The sequence below is a fragment of the Thamnophis elegans genome, chromosome 2 (genome assembly GCF_009769535.1).
Source record: "Thamnophis elegans isolate rThaEle1 chromosome 2, rThaEle1.pri, whole genome shotgun sequence".
Lineage (NCBI taxonomy): Eukaryota > Metazoa > Chordata > Lepidosauria > Squamata > Colubridae > Thamnophis > Thamnophis elegans.
The window spans coordinates 58,558,383-58,578,238 of record NC_045542.1 but is presented as its reverse complement, the minus strand read 5'-3'; the positions used below and the strand labels follow the sequence as shown (position 1 = coordinate 58,578,238).

Sequence of the window (19,856 nt, the reverse complement as noted above, 5' to 3'; positions counted from 1 at the left end):
TAAACGGTGGAGCCAGCATGTGACGCATCTGGTCCGCGGATCGCAAATTTGACATCCCTGTTCTTGAGTCTAGACCTATGGATCTTTCAACTGAAAGATTTTCCGGTGGGAATACCATTTGGGCATACTTTAGATGATTACCTAATTCCCGATAACTCTTGAGCCTATTTCTCCTTCTGCACTCCTTGTGATATTTTTAAATTTCAATAAAATCCTCCAGCAAGAGTATCATGAGGCCATAGACTTCAAATGTAGAGCGTGCTATTTGTCAACAACTGCACTTCCCCCGGAGGAGCAGTATAAAAACTTTTGCTTCAGAGCAAACCAGTTTGACACTACACCCAGATTTGAGGCTGGGATGTTTCCCCTCTAAACAAAAGGGAAAGCAGGAACAACTCCAGAGAAGACCCATCTGCAAGTGATTACCAGTTGACAAGCTATAGTACATGTTACATAGTGCAGAACCTCTTCTAATGGTTTTCGCAATTAAGGAGGTCTGTAATTACAAGTGAAATTTGTCCTGATCCAAGGTTGTTTTAAACAAAACTGGACTCCTGCTTGTAGTTAATTGGCAGTCTGTAAACTTGTAGTTACCAGTCTGTAATCAACAGTAGTTAGGTTCTTCCTATCTAGAAAAGGACATAAATGGGATTCCAACCAAAGGCTAGCTCTCTAATGACAGCCCACAGAGGTGATATGAGTCTGTAATGGTAAATCAGTGACTATAATAAATTCTAAAAGTTAGAGAGCTGAAATTGAATGTTTTAAATGCAACTTTTCAAAAAAATGCATATTTTTCTTGATGGTTTGCGTTAAATTACTGTTAGCTTTTCCTCAGCAACCACATTTGATATTGCATCCTTAAAATTGATAAGCACAATGAAAGTCTTATGTGTGTGCATATGCTTGCGGGTTTGTTTTCAATTCATGATTCACATTATATCCATTTTTCTCATATTAGTTTGATGGTGATTATATTTAACTTTCTACTGGGGCCAAGTACCAATAATGTCTGTGTTAAATTTACTGTAGTTCAAAGGAAATACCCAGTCTAATAGATAATTAAATGATAGATTTTTATTTCAAAAATGGGAAAAATGCTATATGTCAGATATTTCTGTTTAGAGGGTTTTTTTAAAAAAAGAAAGAAAGAAAAAGAAATAGTAAATATCAAAAAGGATTATCCAGTGTATTTTATTAAACTTAAAAGGTTTAGGGTCTGTCATTGGTTTCCACATATGAAAAGTAAATACCCCACATTCTAGAAATTCTAAAAATATATTGATTGTCTTGACAGTTCTTCCTCTAGTCAATTTCTGAGTAGAACCTTGTTGAACAATAATTGTCAAAAAGACATTTTTGTTCAGATATGTCAGGTTATTTGAAAAGTGTTAAGATGTTTATTGGAAAGTGAATGTGCTTTATAAAGTGGTTTTTCAGTTGTACAATTTAAAAATTATTGCACTGTTTCATACTGAGTATTAATATTCCTTGTCAGATATTCAAATACTATAGTAACACATTTTAATGCTTCCTTTGTAAAACAACTTCTTGCTTTTAAAAAAATAACAATGGTTTAGGAAAAGTTATAAACTCCATTCTATAAATACTTGTTTCCTGGCTATGGCATTAGAAATTAAAAGTTTTTTTCTTGCACAATTAAGCAATAGAGCTGTGTCTACAAATGTGTGCATTTTTAAAAACTGGACAATATTTCATAATTCACTGAAATTGATACAGTAGAAGAAATATCCATCTAAGCAAGATTATAATTAGAACATTAAAATAAGAAATGGTTTGATATCAAATTGAATGTAACACAAACGTGTCTTTGAGATGGTGAGAGAACCTGAGCTGCATAAGGAAATTTAGGCATGAGGCTGTCACCTGTTCTGGTTCATGGAACTGAATGCTCATTGCTCATCTCAGAACTGATTACAGATGGTTATTTGGGGTCAATATTAAGATATTCTTTTGGAAGCAATCTGACATCTTGGAAATGTGATTGTATCTCTGACTAGGATAAGACAGGCGCTCTTTTATATAGTTCTGAAAAAAGTCTTAACTTCAACATTTATTTATAAACATTTGCGTTGTAAACTAATCTTACAAGGCAGTTTGATTTATTGGAAAATACTATTTAATTAAAGTTCTTGCCTGGATGAACCTTAATACTTAAAATGGAAAGGTGCCTGTTTGAAGTTAAAAGTAAAGAGTGGCTATAACAAAATTGTATATTTTTTCCTGCATTGAATATCTGGCAGAGGAACAGTTGGTGCCTTAGTAGCTGAAATCACTAAATGTTCAAATGCACAGCTTCAAGAAACTGTAACAGATGCAAGATTACTTGCAGTATAAACAGGCTTAGTTAAATGGAAGAGATTATACTCTTGTGTGCTCTCTTTCTCACATTACAATCCCATGTAAAGTTCTCTGTTAATTTGTAAATGTCCATTTTTAAGTTGTCTGTATGCTAATCCTCACTTGTTTTTTATGAATTCCTTAAAATTTTTGGTTGCATGAAGATAGTTCGTTTGCTATATCCTGAATGTCCCACCACTGTTTAGTTAGAAGATTCCTAACCATTGTAGTATTTAAGAGAGAAAAAATTTATACTTAACTTTTCTCACACTTCAGGGGAAGTATTCTAAGCATATTTACTTAAAGTGTCTGCATGATTTTTAAATTTAATTTTAAATTTAAAGCATGATAAAAAGAAGACTCATCTCTCTTATAACCCCCGACTTTCATTATAATGCCAAACGTATTAAAATTCATCTGGACATACCCTATTATTTATTTGCTTGATTCTAACTGAAAGTTGAGTTTCCAATTAGCAAAGTCATATATCAAAATGCTAAGACAGTTCCTGTACTGCACAGTTCAGATCATCTACTGTTCCTTGAAGTCTTTGAAGGCTTGGTTCGACATTTTCTTCTATCCATTCTTCTATAGCAGTGGTGTAGAAAATCTTTTTCATGGCTGTTTGCAATTCCTCTGTTAGAACAGTCCATTTGGTCAGAAGCCTAGCAAAAAAAGTGATGCCATATGTTGAATAAAATACCTTGTGCTACAAAGAATATGTACATAATAGAAGATGCAAGAAATAAGGGGAGTACCTATAATGTGGCAGAAGTTTTCATTCTCTAGTTGATAGTCAGCATTGAATAGGACATAAAACATTACTTTTCACATTACTTTTCAATTCAATGTGTTCCCTTATTTAAGCTTCCTTCTTGTCAACTATTGCTTCAATTATGCAGCCTTGTTCTCCTTTGTACTGTGCAAGATTTGCTGATCTCAATTTCTCTCTACCTGGTTCTAAAGAGCCTGCTGAGAGTTACTGCAGTCAATATAGATAATACTGCCTTGAAGGCCCAGCGATCTGATTAAATACAATCTATTTCACCATGTTTCCCATCTCTGAAGTTGTTTGTGTTTCTAATGCTTTTATAATTCTACTTTCTCTCCTGTGTATTCAAGATTCTGAGATCTGAAGCAATTTGGCTGTTTCTTTTTTTTTTCTTTTATTATTTTGTTCTTTTTTTTTGTACAAGAACTTTTTATTTTCCATTTTCATAACATATAATGACATGTATACTATTATATAGCCAATATCATTGTATTAAGTAATAATTACATCAGTTCCTCTTGCCATCAACTCCTCTATTTCTTTCTTCAGATCCTATGCGTGTTTCTTTCTCCGCAATTCAATTACTTTTATCATTTTCTGACATTAATATCCAGTCCCATTCCATATTTTTAGTTATATCTCAGCTTTCTGCTAATTCTTTTATGTCTAGATATTAACATTTCTGCCTAGCTAAATTCACCTTTCACGTCCCATGAAGGACCAGCACTTTGTCAGCATTCTTTTTTTAAGCCTTTTAAGTTGGAAATTTAAATTTCCACAAATAATTCATGATTTCCAACAGTCCTATAGTTCGAGGAAGTTCAAAATAGGGGATAAATATATTTGTTTTTATTCATCTCTCTCCCTTTAAGTGTGTTATTTATTTGATATATACACATACAACCACATACAAGTGAATCAAATAATTTACTTTTATTAATAAGGTAATAAGGGAAATATTTTGCTATTTCTGAATTTGATTAAATTATAGACTGTGTCAGCCGACCAAAATTTACAATAACATACATAACTATATTTGAGCTGATGCACTGAAATCAATGAGATATATTTGTTATGATTAATAATATAAGTTCCATTAACTATCGGTCTAAACCTGATTGAATCTATAAAGAACCTCACTTAGGTCTCAGCATGGGATTGTCTGTATTGGTGGGTTTGGACAAGAGTATAAACTTATAGCCATCAGTCTGTCCCAAACTAGTTTTAAAAATGCAGGCTTTGCATGAGATCACAGATCTTGAATTACCTTACGGCATCTGGCTGAAAGTGATGAATCATTATGGGATGGATCTTCTTTCTTTTTCTGTGGTAGGGACTAAACCAACCTGTAACATATCTAAAAATTCAGACTGATATGAATGAACAAAAACAATGAATTGAGAGACATCACATGTCCATTTATTCTATTAAAAATGTAGAAGGCATTTATTTATTCAGGACCATTCAACACAATATTGATACTGTTTAAATGCCATTAACCATGATGTATTTATTGGGTGATTTAATACATAACAAAATGATACTGTAATTTTATATAGATACAAATTCAATTATATATAAGAATATATAAGAATCAACTTTTGGGGAGGGGGATGGTACAGACAACGACACAATTTCTAACCTGTTGTTTTCCAAAAGTTCATCTATTGAGGATTTGAGGTAAAACGCAATTTGAGTTACAAATGAGAGAATTTCATTTCCTGGGAAAGTCCCTGTGATACCACTGTTCAAAAAGAGAATCTGTATCAGCTTTCATAAGTGGCTAGAAAAAAACATTTTATTCATTATAAGTGACTAGATATTATATTGTTCATTTGATTGTGAATTACTCCGGGCAGTCTTTTTAAAAGGATTTTAAAAATATATATATATTAATAAAATATTAGGAAAGAATGAGCTTCCTAATAATACATTTACATCATCTTACATTATCTTTTGAGATGATGCCTGAGCCCTATTCAGATACGTATTAAATAAGGGAAGAGGATAAATCTTGGTCTTCTCTAATCAGTAGAAAAAATCAATCTTTATTGATGGAAAAAATGTATAGTTGTTGACGTCCTCACAATTAAGAACTTCAGTAGCAAAAATCTCACTTGGCACAGATGTCCTTACCCTATTTGCTTATCTCTCTGCTAATAAGCTGTCATTAGTATATCCTAAGAGGAAGAATGAATAAGTGCTAAATGAATTGTTAAAGCAGAAATGGATGGCAGTTTTCTATCCAATGACAATGAACAGATTTTATCAAATCTTTCAAAATGGAAGACATATCTTTGTCTCACTGATATGGAAAGTCAGCAGGAAAGGTCACAAATTGTAATCACATGACCATGGGTACAGCAATGGTTGGAAATTCGAGCCAGTTGCTGAGTGTCCAAATCACAATCAAATGACCATGGGAATGCTGTAATGGACAAAATTTACAAGGACCCATGGTCAGTACCATTCATTCAGCACTGTTATATCTTTGAATGGTCGCTGAACAAATTAACGTAACCCAAGGATTACCTCTAATTTAATTAATCTTGATTGTATTGCTAAATATTTAAGATAAGGATGTCAACTTGCAGTTCTATATCTCCTTTTTCAATGGCCTCACTATCCCTTCAAGATGCTATTATCCTTGGAAATCAATTCCATGTAATTTAAAAAGTGCATTATGCAGATTTGCTTACTTCTAATTTAGGAGAAAGGATGTGCAAAACTCATTAACTTGATAATGGAATGTTTCAGAGAAATCTGGAACATCTCTCCTGCAAGCCATGCCATTTTGGATGTGGTTCAACAGTTTTATTAATTGTGATATCTCAAACCACTTCTCCTTTTGGAGGATTACTTTCAGAAAGAGGCAAACTGTTCCTGAACTGCCACAGTCAGGGGATTTTGGCACAATTTGAAGGCCAAAGTGTCATAGTTCTCTAGAATGTTCTGCTCTCAAATCCTTATTTTGAAGAGTAAGAGTAGATTTAATTTGTAATAATAATTCAGTAATAATGAAAAACTTGGGACTTTTACCTCATGAAGCTGTCTATTTCCAAATGGGAGAGCCCCAGTAATTTTTCTACATCTTCTCTCACTTTTTCTGAATAGCCACCTTAAAGATCCAAAGAAGAGCTTTTTTAAGCATACAATTTGGAAAAGGAAAAAAAAAATGGGTAATTATTTTGTACAGTAATTTATTACTATGATAATAGAAAATTGAGGAATGCCAAAATCTTTCATTAGTGTTCAGACATGCTTCTGCTACCACATTTCATGGTGGTGTTAATTGTAGTAAAGGTCCTGTTCAGATGTTCCTCAGTTGGACATGTGACTGTATCAGTTCTCTGGATACATCTTGCCCATCCCTCTCATATTGCTGAAAAGATGTTGATCCTATAAACACTTAAACATTTGGGATCTGTAATCTCCTTCATATTAGATCTGTCTCTGAAGTTCTAAATAAATATGTAACTAGCTTAAAATTATCTGATAATCTTTTCTATTTGATGCTATATAGCTATTAAGGTGAACCTTGTTGACCTCACTGTTGAGGTCCAGCCCCGACTAGAATGAATTTATGAGGGTGTTTGTTGTTTTTAAATTGTTTTCTTTTATCGTTATGTGTTTTTTTTTCCTTATATTTTTTGTAAGCCGCCCGGAGTCCTTTGGGATTGGGCGGCATATAAATATATTTAATAAATAAATAAACCTATGGCACGAGTGCCAGAGGTGGCAAGCAAAGCCATTTGTCAGGGCACATGAGGTGTTGCCCTGTCAGCTGCATGCCACATGTGGTGCGCTGGCCAGCAGACTTCCTTTTTTGGCTGTTTTTTGCCCTCTGGAGCCTTCAGGGAAGCCGCCTGAAGGCCTGCGGGGTGTTTTCACCCTCCCCAGGCTCCTAGAAAACCTCTGGAGCCTGGGGAGGGCGAAAAATGGATCCATTGTGGGCCAAACGCAGGGGGGCGGGGGTTGCGTGCATAGAATTATGGGTGTGGACATGCCCGTGCATGCCCCGCTTTTGGCATGCCATCCGAAAAAGGTTAGTCATCACTGCGATATAGGGAATATCTAAGACAGAGCTCAAATATTTAAGAGCAGTATTTCCCTGGAGTTACAAACCATTTTATCACTATCCCAAGTTCCTGTCTGTTATCTCACATGTTCATAAAACAATTAGCCAAATAAAGTACGTAAATGCAGTGAAAGAACACAGCTGCCTATTATAAGTTACAAAGTATGGGTTAAATTAGAAGTGAAAAAGATATTTCAAAGGAATGCACAATTTTTGGTATTAGTAATCCCAATTTCCTTGAAATGTTATGGTTTAATCTAGTGAGCTATTGGAACTTTTGGGAACAATATTTTAATACATGTATCATTCCAAAAATGTGGAAATTTATTGTTTTTAAGAAATTTGGTTATTAGGCATGAGGAATTGTTAAAAGGATTATTTTGAGATATTAGAAAAGTAATAGTAAGGACTGGAGTCAAGATGTGTAATATATAAGGCATTCTACTAGTAAAAAATGTTTTCTTTGACATAGATTTGAACACACTTTACAAGTTTTCTTTATTTGAAATGTTGATACATTGTTTAAAACTTGATACACAGAGTATCCCTAGATTGTTCATGTTTTTTGTTGTTTATTGTGTTTTACTTTTGATTACTTTTGTATTTTTTATAATTTGTTGGCATATTTTTTTAGTTTTAAGTGTATACTTCATTAAACTTGTAATAAATGAAATTTAAAAAAATACGTTTTTACTGTGATGCTGTTTAAATGGCTGCGAGAATAACTTTGGAAACAGGAGGAACACAGGAATAGAGGTGAAGAAACTATCTCAGAAAGGACTCTTCCTAGTTCTCTTGAAAATAAAGGCGGAAAGGAGAGAATGTTATTAGACTTGCAAGATTCTGTTACTCTAATGTTACAACAAAGTTAGCGTTAGTACTCATGGTTCTGAGTTCCTATTTGAATGACCTCAAAGAGCTGATAGATCCTAAGCATGTGTTTAAGTGACTGAAGAAAGAACCATACTGTACCATTCTTTAATGCTTGGAGACATATGGCTAAGGATGGAATTCCCACAGGCAGAAGTTCACACAATACGGAGAAGTGATCATACCTAAAGAAGAAAATGTAGGCCTAGTGAGGCAGTATAGCAGTAGCCCCTCAGATTGCCAAACCAATTTTAAGAGTGCCAATTTTCAATATACTAATAATGCTATAATATCTATTAATCTGTATACCATGTAGTTCAGTGGCGGGATTCAATTTTTTTTACTACCGGTTCAGTGGGTGTGGTTTGGCTTGGTGAGTGTGGCTTGATGGGCGTGGCAGGGGAAGGATACTGCAAAATCCCCATTCCCTCCCCACCCCACTAACCTGCTTTCCAACTCCGTTCTCCTGTCAAGGGCAACAAAAGATCAGCTAGGATGCTGGGAGGCAGTGGGCACGGGGCCAGCCTATTTGCCAGTTCTCCGAATTACTCAAAATTTCCGCTACCAGTTCTCCAGAACTGGCTGAATACCACTTCTGATGTAGTTACCTTTGCCAGCCAGTCAGAGTGATTCCTCTTATGATACCAGCAGGACAGCTCTTAGCCACTTTCAGCCATTGCTCCTGGTTTTTAAGATGATGTCCAATGAGTGTCAAGCACTGGTTTACTCCAGTGGCTCCTTTAAAGGCACTAGCAAACCAGAATTTTGAGAAGTTACACCTTTGGTACTTTTCAATGAGATTGGCTGCATAAAAAAAGAGACAGCAATGATACAGGTTGCATGAATTATTAAAAGACAAGGGAAAATTTATGGGAAAAATTTATGAAAAATTTGGGATGTTAAGGCCCTGTTCTTACAACTGATTTGTAATAAGTACAAACCTAAATTCAGATTAGTAATAAAGTATTACAAGCTAGTGATTCTCTGGCTCTGTCCACAGAGCTGATAAACTCAGTTAAAATGTAGGATCTGAATTTGCCTAATATTAACCGTTTTCAAATCATACCTCCAAGCACTACTGCTGCTGCTGCTTATTATTATTATATACTTTATTCATTAAACATGAAACTCGGTCAACTGAACATTCAAAAATGCATCACAAATACCATTGACTTGTGCTAATGGTTGATATGGGTTGCTGCCAGTATCCTAGGTATCAACCCAGTACCTTAAAATATACAATGTTCCAAGTAGCGCAGTTTTTTGCAGTTCCGCTGGTGTTATTGGAGGAAGCTGCAATTTGTGGATGTATCTTGTAAAATTCTTGGACATGGTGCCAAGTGCCCCAGTGACAATGAGTATCACTGTTACATGTTTCATCCATAATCACGTGGTTTCGATGACCAGGTTGTGATATTTCGTGATTTTTTCCAGTTCTTTTTTTTTTCAACTCTGGCATCTCCTGGTATTGCGACTTCAATAAATTGTACGTTTTGGTTTTCGACAACTGTGATACCTGGCATGTTGTGTTCCAAATGATAAACCGTCTGTATTCGAAAGTCCCACAAGATCTTCACCGTCTCATTTTCAATAACTTTTTCCACTTTATATTCCCATGACTTTCTAGATACAGATTTTCTATATCTAGATTTTTTACATAATGACCAGTGGATTAATTTAGCAACTCAGTCATGTGTAGCTTTGTAATCGGTTTGTGCAATTTTGCTGCATTCACATATTAAATATGAAACAGTTTCAACTTTGTTGTTGCAAAGTCGGCAGTATTATTATTATATATTTCATTCATTAAACATGAAACTCAGCCAACTGAACATTCAAAAATGCATTACAAATACCAGTGACTGGTGCTAAAGGTTGATACGGTTTGTTGCCAGCTTCCTAGGTATCAACCAAGTACCTTCTTAAAATATAAAATATTTCGAGTAGCGCAGTTTTTTGCAGTTCCGCTGGTGTTATTGCAGGAAGCTGCAATTTGTTGATGCATCTTGTAAAATTCTTGGACATGGTGCCAAGTGCCCTGATGACAATGGGTATCACTGTTACATGCTTCATCCATAGCTGTGTAGTTTCGATGGCCAGGTCGCGATATTTCATTATTTTTTCTGTTCTTTTTCTTCAACTCTGGCATCTCCAGGAACAGCGATTTCAATAAACTGTACACTTTGGCCCTCTACAACCGTGATATCTGGCATCTTGTGCTCCAAATGACGATCCGTTTGTATTCTAAAGTCCCACAAGATCTTTACCTTCTCATTTTCAATAATTTTTTCCACTTCATGTTCCCATGACTTTCTGGATACAGGTAAATCATATTTTTTACATAATGACCAGTGGATTAATTTAACAACTCGGTCATGTCTAGCTTTGTAATCAGTTTGTGCGATTTTGCTGCATTCACATATTAAATGTGAAACAGTTTTGACTTTGTTATTGCAAAGTCGGCAGTTTGGATTGTCGGTGGATTTTTGTATCTTTGCTTTCATGGCATTAGTTTGTAGTGCTTCTTGAGCAGCCAGTATTAAACTTTCCCTTTCTTTCTTGATGGTTCCCATCTTAAGCCATGTCCATGTCAAGTTGTCACCACATTTTCCTTCAATGTTTTTCAAGCGCTGTCCATGCAAAGCTTTGGTTTTCCATCAATTTAATCTGTCATCCAGCTGTTTTTCCTTTGTTTCTGTTGTTTTTATGCTGTTCTCCATTTTCACAGCCTGCAGCAATTTTTCTGTACTTTGGTTCACATAATCATTCAAACTTCGTTTTTCTTCTTCTACAGTGTGATGGATTTGCAATAGCCCCCTGCCCCCTATTTTTCTTGGCAGGTACAACCTGTCAATGTCACTTCGTGGATGTAAAGCGTGGTACATATTCAAAAGTTTGCGTGTTTTCCGGTTCAGGTTTTCCAGTTCAGCCAGAGTCCAGTTGATGATTCCAGCTGAGTAGTGTATCACTGGAATTGCTCATGTATTAATGGCTTTAATTATGTTTCCAGCATTCAGCTTTGATTTTAATATTTTGCGGACCCTCCTGATGTATTCCTTTTACATTGACTCTTTGACTTTTCCATTCAAGATGTTATCTGCTTCCAATATGCCTAGGTACTTGTAACCATCATCCTTTGCTAATGCTTTCACTATATTTTCATTTCCCAGTTCTATTCCTTCTGTTTTTTCCATTTTTTCTCACCGCCTGGATAATATAGCAAAAAGGCCAGAAACACCAGCAAATGAGTTGTTTCTGTAGCAATATTTCTGCTGCTTCCACCTTGATTTAATTCTAGACTGTGTGTATGTTTCTGTGTGAGTCAGAAGCACAAAGGGTATAAAGAGAAAATAAGCTTTTTCCATTCATGTTTAGTGCCTCCGTACCCTATCAGGCCATTGCTGGTTATTGTTAAAAACTCAAGCAAAAGGGGACTGTTGCTAAACAAGCATATTCTGGCAACATCCAATGACCTTCCTCCCTAAATGGAGATTTAATCCCAATTTTAGCATAACATACTATCTGCTGAATGCAGGGCTTTGGGAAGCTGTATTTACTCTGATCATCAGGACAGTGTATTTTACCATTTTTCAAGTACAAACCTTTACTCTCCACATCAAGATCAGGAGAATAATCCCAAATCATCAGCTCTATCATTTGTGCTAGCCCAGAATCTGGAAAGAAGGAGAAATGTAAATGATTGTGAAGATCAAACTTTTGTGATGTTTGTTCTCAGTTTTGTACAAACAATTCTTCTTTCTGTAATTTAGAGAACAGTGGCTAAGATTCTAAAAAGAAAGTTCCTGCCTCTCTGAGAATGGATTAATGAAGCCAGAAATAATGTGATTTTAGCAAAACAAGTTATTTTAGCATTCACTCATGAAATAGTAAAAGATGTGGTGATTTAACAATGTGTTTCCTTTCTAACTGTTTCAAATTATTTTAATTTTAAACCAGTTCTGGATAATTATGGAAAATGTGGAGGTATACATCAAATTCTTGATCCCAACCCCAAAAATGGTTTGTGAGGGCAAGACTGAAGAAGATACCTGGCAACCTCTCAGTTCTGTATCAAATCAAAATTTTATTTACCTATAATTCAACAGTATATTTAGTGTTTTTCCAATTCATTTCATTAAGGCATTTCTATATTTTGAAATAATTTCCTATTATTTGAAGCAGCAGCGTTTATATAGTTTTGGGATTTTTATTTTTAAACTGTTTTCCTGTTCACAATAGACATTCTTGTCAGTGCTAATTATAATAATTATAGGTTTAAATGCCTTAACTGTGTATTTTCTGTGTATGGGTCTTTAGTGTTCCCAAAAAAACCTCACTTCAAACAGTTTAGCAATCTGACTTTATCCATCTTTTTAAAAAAATTACTAGGTTTAAGTGCTTACTTTTTTATGATGTTCAGATAACAAAAATGTTGGTAGACATAGTTATTGAACATTGCATTTTTATGAAAAATGCAAAAGGCTTTTCCAAATGGTCAAAGAGCTTCATTATACATTTAGAATAACTATCTCCACCATGAAAAAAAAGGAAAATTTCCTTTATAGTTGTAATTGGTCTTTCTTCTGCAAAAGTACCTCAAACTACTTGAGAGATTATGGGATTATATATAATGTTTATATTCCCAATACAGTGCACAAAAGAAAGTTTGGTTGATATTTGTGTGTCCACTGGCTCTTGTTTTCAAGCAACACAATTACCAAATGTCCACATAGTATGTAGGTTTCTAAACAGCTGATCTTACCCAAATGTAGGGTGCATGTTCCTTCCTGCTCAATTTAGCTGTAGACACTATTCATAATTTATTTATGACTATTTCATACAGATAATTTCAAAAGTAGATAGTGTGTGTGAGGGACCCCAAGCAAATACGGGTAGGAGATCTGGTAGATAGGCTACTCTTGTCAGCAGGGACTTTCACATTAAGCAAGCCTAATGGCTTATTATTTAGTGCAAATGTGACTGATGAAAAGTGACTTCTCAGAAATCATTGAGTTTGCTCCAATATTCCAAAACTGCAGCTGGAATTCTGAACTGACTACCTACCTCTCAGAGTTTCTTTACTCATTCTCCTCAGCATGTCATCCCATACAATTGGTTTCACAGTGGGATGGGCTGAGACTATGTGACTGGCCACTGCTTTCATGTGGTCTAGGCACAACTTTTCAATAGTATTTTCTTCTTGCTGCAGCCATTCCTTGGATTCTTCCCCTTCACCAAGGTAATACACCTGAAGATATAGAGTCAATGTTTTTCTTCAATGATATTTTTCCTTTAGGGTACCTTTTATATTGCTATGTCATTTGGAAACAGGCTTTCCCAAATGATCAAGGAGCTGCTTTTCACATTCAGAATGATTATCTTTACCATGAAAATAAAGAAGGGAAAATTTCATTTATTACAGCTATTCCTTCTGTAAAATCATGTTAAAATAGAGTAATAAATGTGAAAAACGGCAAAACCCAAAATTCTAAATCTGGAAAATTGATGCAGACAAGGAAGAAATCAAAAGAAATCTGGTTTTAACACACATCTCATACCATTAGTGTACTGTTTTGCACTAACAGCAGGCAATCAACCACTCTGTGTGGCTTCATTCTTGTCAGAAATAAAGATTCTAATTTAACAAAACTGCATCTGGGAATCTTTAGCCATGTCACAGTGAGGAAACAGGTTCAACTTTTAAGTGCTTAGAGATCTGTGATTTCCCTCACTGAGAAATCTGACAAAATCCTGCAGGCATTATTAATTGTATCCCAATGTTTATGAAGTAGTAAAGTTAACTTATTCTGTGTTGTTTGTAAGAAAATATCTCATAATATTGGACAATTGCAGGATAGTAACAAGGATGGATAGGCAAAATTGTTATTATTAATCTAAGATAGGTATGAACACAATGGAAAATACATTTTCTTCCAAATATGAAACAAACCATCATCTTCCAAAGCTCTGCCCATCAAGTTTACATCAGCCACTTTTTGGTGGAAATATACCATGAAATTACTCTCGGTATTGACTGAATTATGTTGTGGAATTATGTTGTTTTACAGGGTGACTAGAAAAATGTTAGTGTGCTGTCTCATCTCTCTGCATGGACTTTGTGATGACCTGTTTGTCCATCTTTGCACTGTCTACCCTTTCATTTTTCCTCTCAGCCACCTCTGCTGCCAATGTCCTAATTTGGCCTATTCCACCAGCCTATGCTTTCCCTGAGCTGTTGCTATTGCACTTTTCCACTCACCCCACCCCCACTTGTGCTCAGAAAAACAGTCAGTATCTGGAACAAAACAGCTTTTGTGTTTTGTGTAGACCAAAACAACTGAAACACAGATAATTTGTTTCAGGAAAGCAGCTAGCTGAAATATATGTTTTTTGTGTTTTCACCCTTGTCTTGCAAGGAGGTTTCTTTATTTTCCTTACACCAGGGTACAATCAAAATAACAGAAAAATAAATGGCAAGTGGCTAAAATAAAAGATATAAAAGTGTAAGTTTTGATGCATAACAAAAGCTGATCAGAATGATCCCATGAAAGATGGCATGAAGAGAAACATTAAAACAGCCTCAAGTAGCCCCAGGGCGAGACTGACAACAAATAAATTTAACAAATAAATAATTTAACAACAACAACAAAAATCCTACAAGGAAACATAATAAAGTGCCAGACGGCTATGACCACTGCTAAATGGCCCTGTCTTCCCTGATCAAATTCAGGTTCATGTTTCCAAGCATTACCTCATCACAGCCAATGTGAAACCAACGAAGATCGTCATGCAGTGCCATTACTTGCTGTATCATTGCAATAACCAATTTCAAGGAATCCTCTTTATGGGGGTTCACTGTGTTGGGGAACATTGCCACTTCTCGGAGGTGACAGAATTCTTTGTGCTTCAAAACAAACTGCAGGAGAAGCAAGAACCAGAGGTAGTAATCCATAAACCGAAGCAAATATAGTAGAGTAATCCAGAATATTGCATAGCTACAAATGCAAGTCTGTATAGGTAAATATATCAACAAAACAACTCAGAATTACAAAAAATAAAACAAACAGTGGTGAAACGTCCCTAACTAGGAGCTGGCACTTACCTCCATATGTCCAAACGTCTGTATTAAGGGGATAACCTCTAAATCATGCGACTTTGCCAGCTTTAAAATCTCTTTAACCTCAGCGGGACTAGAAGGAGAAACATTTATTAATAAATTATACCTTTGATGCCAGGTTTATTTTGTTTAGAATTCCATCTTACATGGATGTGTTTCCTTTGCATAGTGGACAGATTACATCTACATTACATGTCCATACCTGCAACAAATTTAAACTAAATATTAGATACTCTAGATCAGGGCTGTCAAACTCCCAGCCGTGGACCGGATGTGTCATGCACTGCCTAAGCGCGATTTGCTCTAGAGTTTAAACCACTATCCAGTACACAGCAAATAAAAGAAATTAGAACTAAATGGAATTGTTTTTCAGGGATATTCAAAAAATAAAGTTTGCCCCTCAGTAGTAAATTTACGTAAGTTCCAATTACTTGGTACAGCTCTATAAAACTGAGATTTCAGTGAAGCAAGAGAACCAGAGACTATATTTAAATGTTGGCTCTTCTGAGACGACCGGCTGGCTAACATACCTGTATGCATCATTTGATCGGAGTGGCTTCAGTTCTCCATCATAAGGGTACATATCCTCATATTCAAGGAGAATACCATTTGCACCCAGCTCATGGAGCAATGGGAAGATCTGTTGGTTACATAAAACATCTCAAATCTCTAGTCAGTGATGAATTGCTACATTTAATTTTATAAGAAAACAATGGCCTTAGAAAATGCCTCCCAGATATATTGATCCCTAGGCTTTGATCTTGGGAGATAGCATGTTTTAGCTCCCTTGTTTCTGCCCTGTTTAAAAAATAAAGCAAGCAAAGAGCAGAATCTACCTTGGCATTTCCCTTTCTTATTGAGAAACTATAAACCTTATGCGTACAGCACAAAAATGGGGAAGAAGCAGCTTTCTTCTCGCAAAATGCTAGAAGCCAGGTTCATACATTTCAAGTGAATGTGGGAGATTCAGGACAACTAATAGGAACAACACATAGAACATATTTAATGGATGCAATGGAAAGATGATGGTTGGAAAACATGATCCCAAGATGGGAGGGATTAGATAAATTCACAGAAGATAATGGCTAATAGTCATGATGGTTATATAATACAGGTAGTCCTTCATTTATAACCATTTGCTTAGTGACTGTTAAAAGAGACACATCTCTCTGGAGATTATTTATAAACCAGATACCCAGTTCTGACGGTCATCCCACTGTATTATTTCACCACACTTCAAGAGCTCAGCAACTGGAATGCATTTATGGCCATTTGCAATCTCCTCTAGTCATTTGACTTTGTTTTATAACATATTTTGTCAAAAACTGGCATTTATTTCAGATTTTTGGCAAAGAGACAACCATAGCAAATTATTGATTTGCTTAATGACTGTAGCATTCACTTAGTGACCACAGCAGAAAAAGTTATAAAAATCTGCTTAGTCACATGGTTGACTCAAGTTACAACCATCGTGAATTACAACATGATGGGCAGGTCCCATTACGACCATAACTCAAGGATTACTGTACTACCAGCACTTGAGACAATAAATCGCTGGGGAAAATAGGTGCAAAATGCTGCCAGAGATATTTACTTATTTAGTGTGGTATTAGAAAGACGGGTATCCTAATCCAGCACAACTCTTGAGTTCTTCCTAATGTCACATTTCAAAGCCAGTTATAGCTGATTTAGAAACCATTATTTCTAAAATATTTTCCAGGGCATTGTTCTTTTTAATTGCATAGTTAACTGAATTGTAGTAACACTGCAGCTACTCTATACAAAATAAATCTAGGAATGTTACTGTAATTGGTTGACTGATTACACTTATCTGCCACCAGATTCCTATTGAACTCTCCTTGGCAATTATACAATTTATAGATTGAAGACTACTTTTTTGAGCTGGGTGGAGCTAGAAATCAGTTCCTCAATTATACATATAAAGACTGTGTTACCTCTGCCAGGTATGAGACTCTGGGTGGAGCCCCCTTGAGATCCAGATGCACCAGGCGCAATTCAAAGGGAGGTGAAACCATCATTATATTTTCTTCTGCATTTGCTGTCGGCAGTACACCAATTAATGATATACTGGAAAAGAGCAGTAGCATTACCACTTGCCTCATTTGCCCCATCATTAATTAAGATAATAGAAAGTTGCCACAAAACCACATTTTGTGAGTCTTTATTCTTACAAGAGGGCACAATGTCAAAATAAGCAACATTTGTATTTTCTTCATGGCTTTTACAAAACAAATACCATAGGTGACAATCCTAATATATAAGTGGAAGCACGCATTCAATCACAACATGGGTCAGAAAAAGGAATGTCAAATTAAACCTTGAATCTTAAGTAAATATGGTCTGAGTCTTATTGTTGACAATCACTAGCTTCTTGTTTTCTTTTTAAAACGCATATTTTAATATATTTATGCCTTTGAATCTCTACCTGCAAGCATTTTTTTTTCAGTAATGATTTGGGAGAAGCATAATGCTACTAGTCTGAGAGTGTTACCACACTGATTATCCTGCCTCATAATTACAAGGCCATTTAGTTACATAAAGCTCTTCACTCCAAGGATATTATGATAAGAGACTGATGTTTTGAAGCTGTCAGAGAAGAAATAGTTCAAGTTCTTGTTATATGCCTAACCTTTCCCACATACAGGTAGTCCTCAACTTACAACAGTTCATTTAGTGACTTCAAAGCTCCAACAGTACGGAGCTTTATGGCCATTTTTCATACTTATGACTATTGCAGCATTCCCATGGTCACATGATCAACACTCAAGACACTTGACAACTGACTCATTTTTAAGATGGTTGCAGTGTCCCCGGGTTATTTGATCCCCTTTTGCAACCTTCTGATCAGCAAAGTCAATGTTAAGCCAGAGTGACTTAACAACTGTGTTACTAACTTATCACCTTAAGTGATTAACTTAACTTGATTAACTTAATAACTGTGTCAAGAAAAGTCATTAAAAGGGGGAAAGCTCACTTGACCGATGTTTTGTTTAACAACAGAAATTTTGAGCTTAATTGTAGTCATAACTTGAGAACTACCTGTATTCCTATTTCCTTCTCATCTTCAAGCCATAAGCCTCAATCATCTCAAAGAGCAAATTTGTCACTTAGGTCAGTATAGGATGACATAAATTTTCCATTACAACTGAAAGGCATGTTTCTTTGAAAAAAGCCACATCACATTCAGAGAGTCTTCTCTCCAAGTAAAAATTGCTGCTTTATAGCTTAATTTTATTTATTAGCATTCCATTAAAGTTACTGAGCCACTTTGTAATAATCTAGAAGAAAATAGATATTAGGGAAACAGTTGTACTAATATTTTAAAATTTGACATATCACTAAATCTAAAAGTTTCAAGACATTTTACAATAGGCAGCCATCAATAAAGGAGGATATTTGATATTTGATGCAGGAAACTGCTTTATGCCAAACTCAGAACATTGATAGCTCAGCATGTCAACCCAAAGTCGCTTCTGAGTTAAAATCCTGGTGATTCATACATTTTTGTAGCATTATTGACCTAGTCTGCTATGAAATTTTTCTAGGATGTTTTCAAATTTCCAAGCCTAATGTTTCTTTATTGTCTCCCATTCAAGCAGCAACTAGATATTATCCTACTTAATGTTTTGAGAATCAGTCAGGAACCTGGCCATTAACAAAAGGCTCAACATATCTGAAATACCATGTTTGATGTTCTCTCAGCCCTATCTAAAGATGCCAGGGGTGCAACCTGAGATTTTATGCATGCAAAGTATAACATATACATTGCAGTTATATAATATGCAATACATGCCAAATTATTGGGACATATTGGGGAAAACCCTATTAAATAAATCAATTTCTGCATACATATGCTTTAGAATATGTTTATATTTATTTATTTATTAGATTTACAAGCCACCCAATGTCAGAGTGACTCTAAAAAATAGAAAAACATTTTTTTTTTAAAGAGCCTAAACATCCAGACAATCTGCACATCAAACCTTACCCACAAGGTCTAGGAGAATAACCACATTCAGAAGACTTCCTACGAGAACTTAAGGATCTTTAGAAGTTGTTAAAATTAAGAGCAGGTCACAAATAGTAATAATAAATACAACAATCAATTTGTTCTCAAGGATTTCACACGTTACCCGTGTTAAGGTAACAGCGTGAAATGGGTATATGTCTTCATATTGCAGGTGACTTTCAACTCTGGAACAGCTGCAACTCGGACTAGCAAAACCTCCACGCCCTTCTCCAAGAGCAAACTGGTGTCCTGAATTCACCCCTTTGCAGGGTCCCATCTCCTTGCAGACAAGACAGCAGAAGCCACAGGAAAAAAAATAACCAGAGTAAATGCAACCTTTTAGATATATTGTTCATGGCTCAAGCCCCAGCCCCTATCCGGCGATCTCTCGCTCGCTCGCTCGCTCTTTTTTCTTTTAAGCTCTCTACACCTGCTTCCGAATAACCTTATCGCAGCGGACGCCCCTCTCCAACAACTGCTCACCTTTCCATCGCCTCTGGCTTGTGTTCGGCTGCTCTAGGCTGGATTGAGCATGCCTGACCGCTCGCGTTCTCCAAGCTCAATAGCGGCTCCCTGAGCTTCCGGGTCGGATGCTGTGAAAAGCCTATTGGCCGATGCCTTCCTCCGT

General features: G+C 35.7%; 1 protein-coding gene across 2 annotated transcripts; it reads right to left on the bottom strand.

Moving 5' to 3' along the window:
• Positions 1-803: 803 nt before the first annotated feature.
• HEXD (hexosaminidase D) lies at positions 804-19,786 on the bottom strand. 2 transcript variants are annotated; one of them, XM_032210777.1, is made up of 13 exons: positions 19,712-19,786; positions 17,154-17,286; positions 15,729-15,838; positions 15,184-15,271; positions 14,833-14,997; positions 13,146-13,329; positions 11,684-11,755; positions 8,690-8,885; positions 8,184-8,266; positions 6,173-6,251; positions 4,776-4,877; positions 4,401-4,490; positions 804-3,026 (listed from the first exon to the last, which is right to left on the bottom strand). In XM_032210777.1, exons 1-13 carry the CDS (start codon positions 19,717-19,719, stop codon positions 2,858-2,860), a joined length of 1,479 nt encoding a protein of 492 aa, XP_032066668.1. In that variant the 5' UTR covers positions 19,720-19,786; the 3' UTR covers positions 804-2,857. The 2 variants fall into 2 exon arrangements, with proteins under 2 accessions (XP_032066668.1, XP_032066669.1); XM_032210778.1 differs by lacking the exon at positions 4,776-4,877.
• Positions 19,787-19,856: the final 70 nt, after the last annotated feature.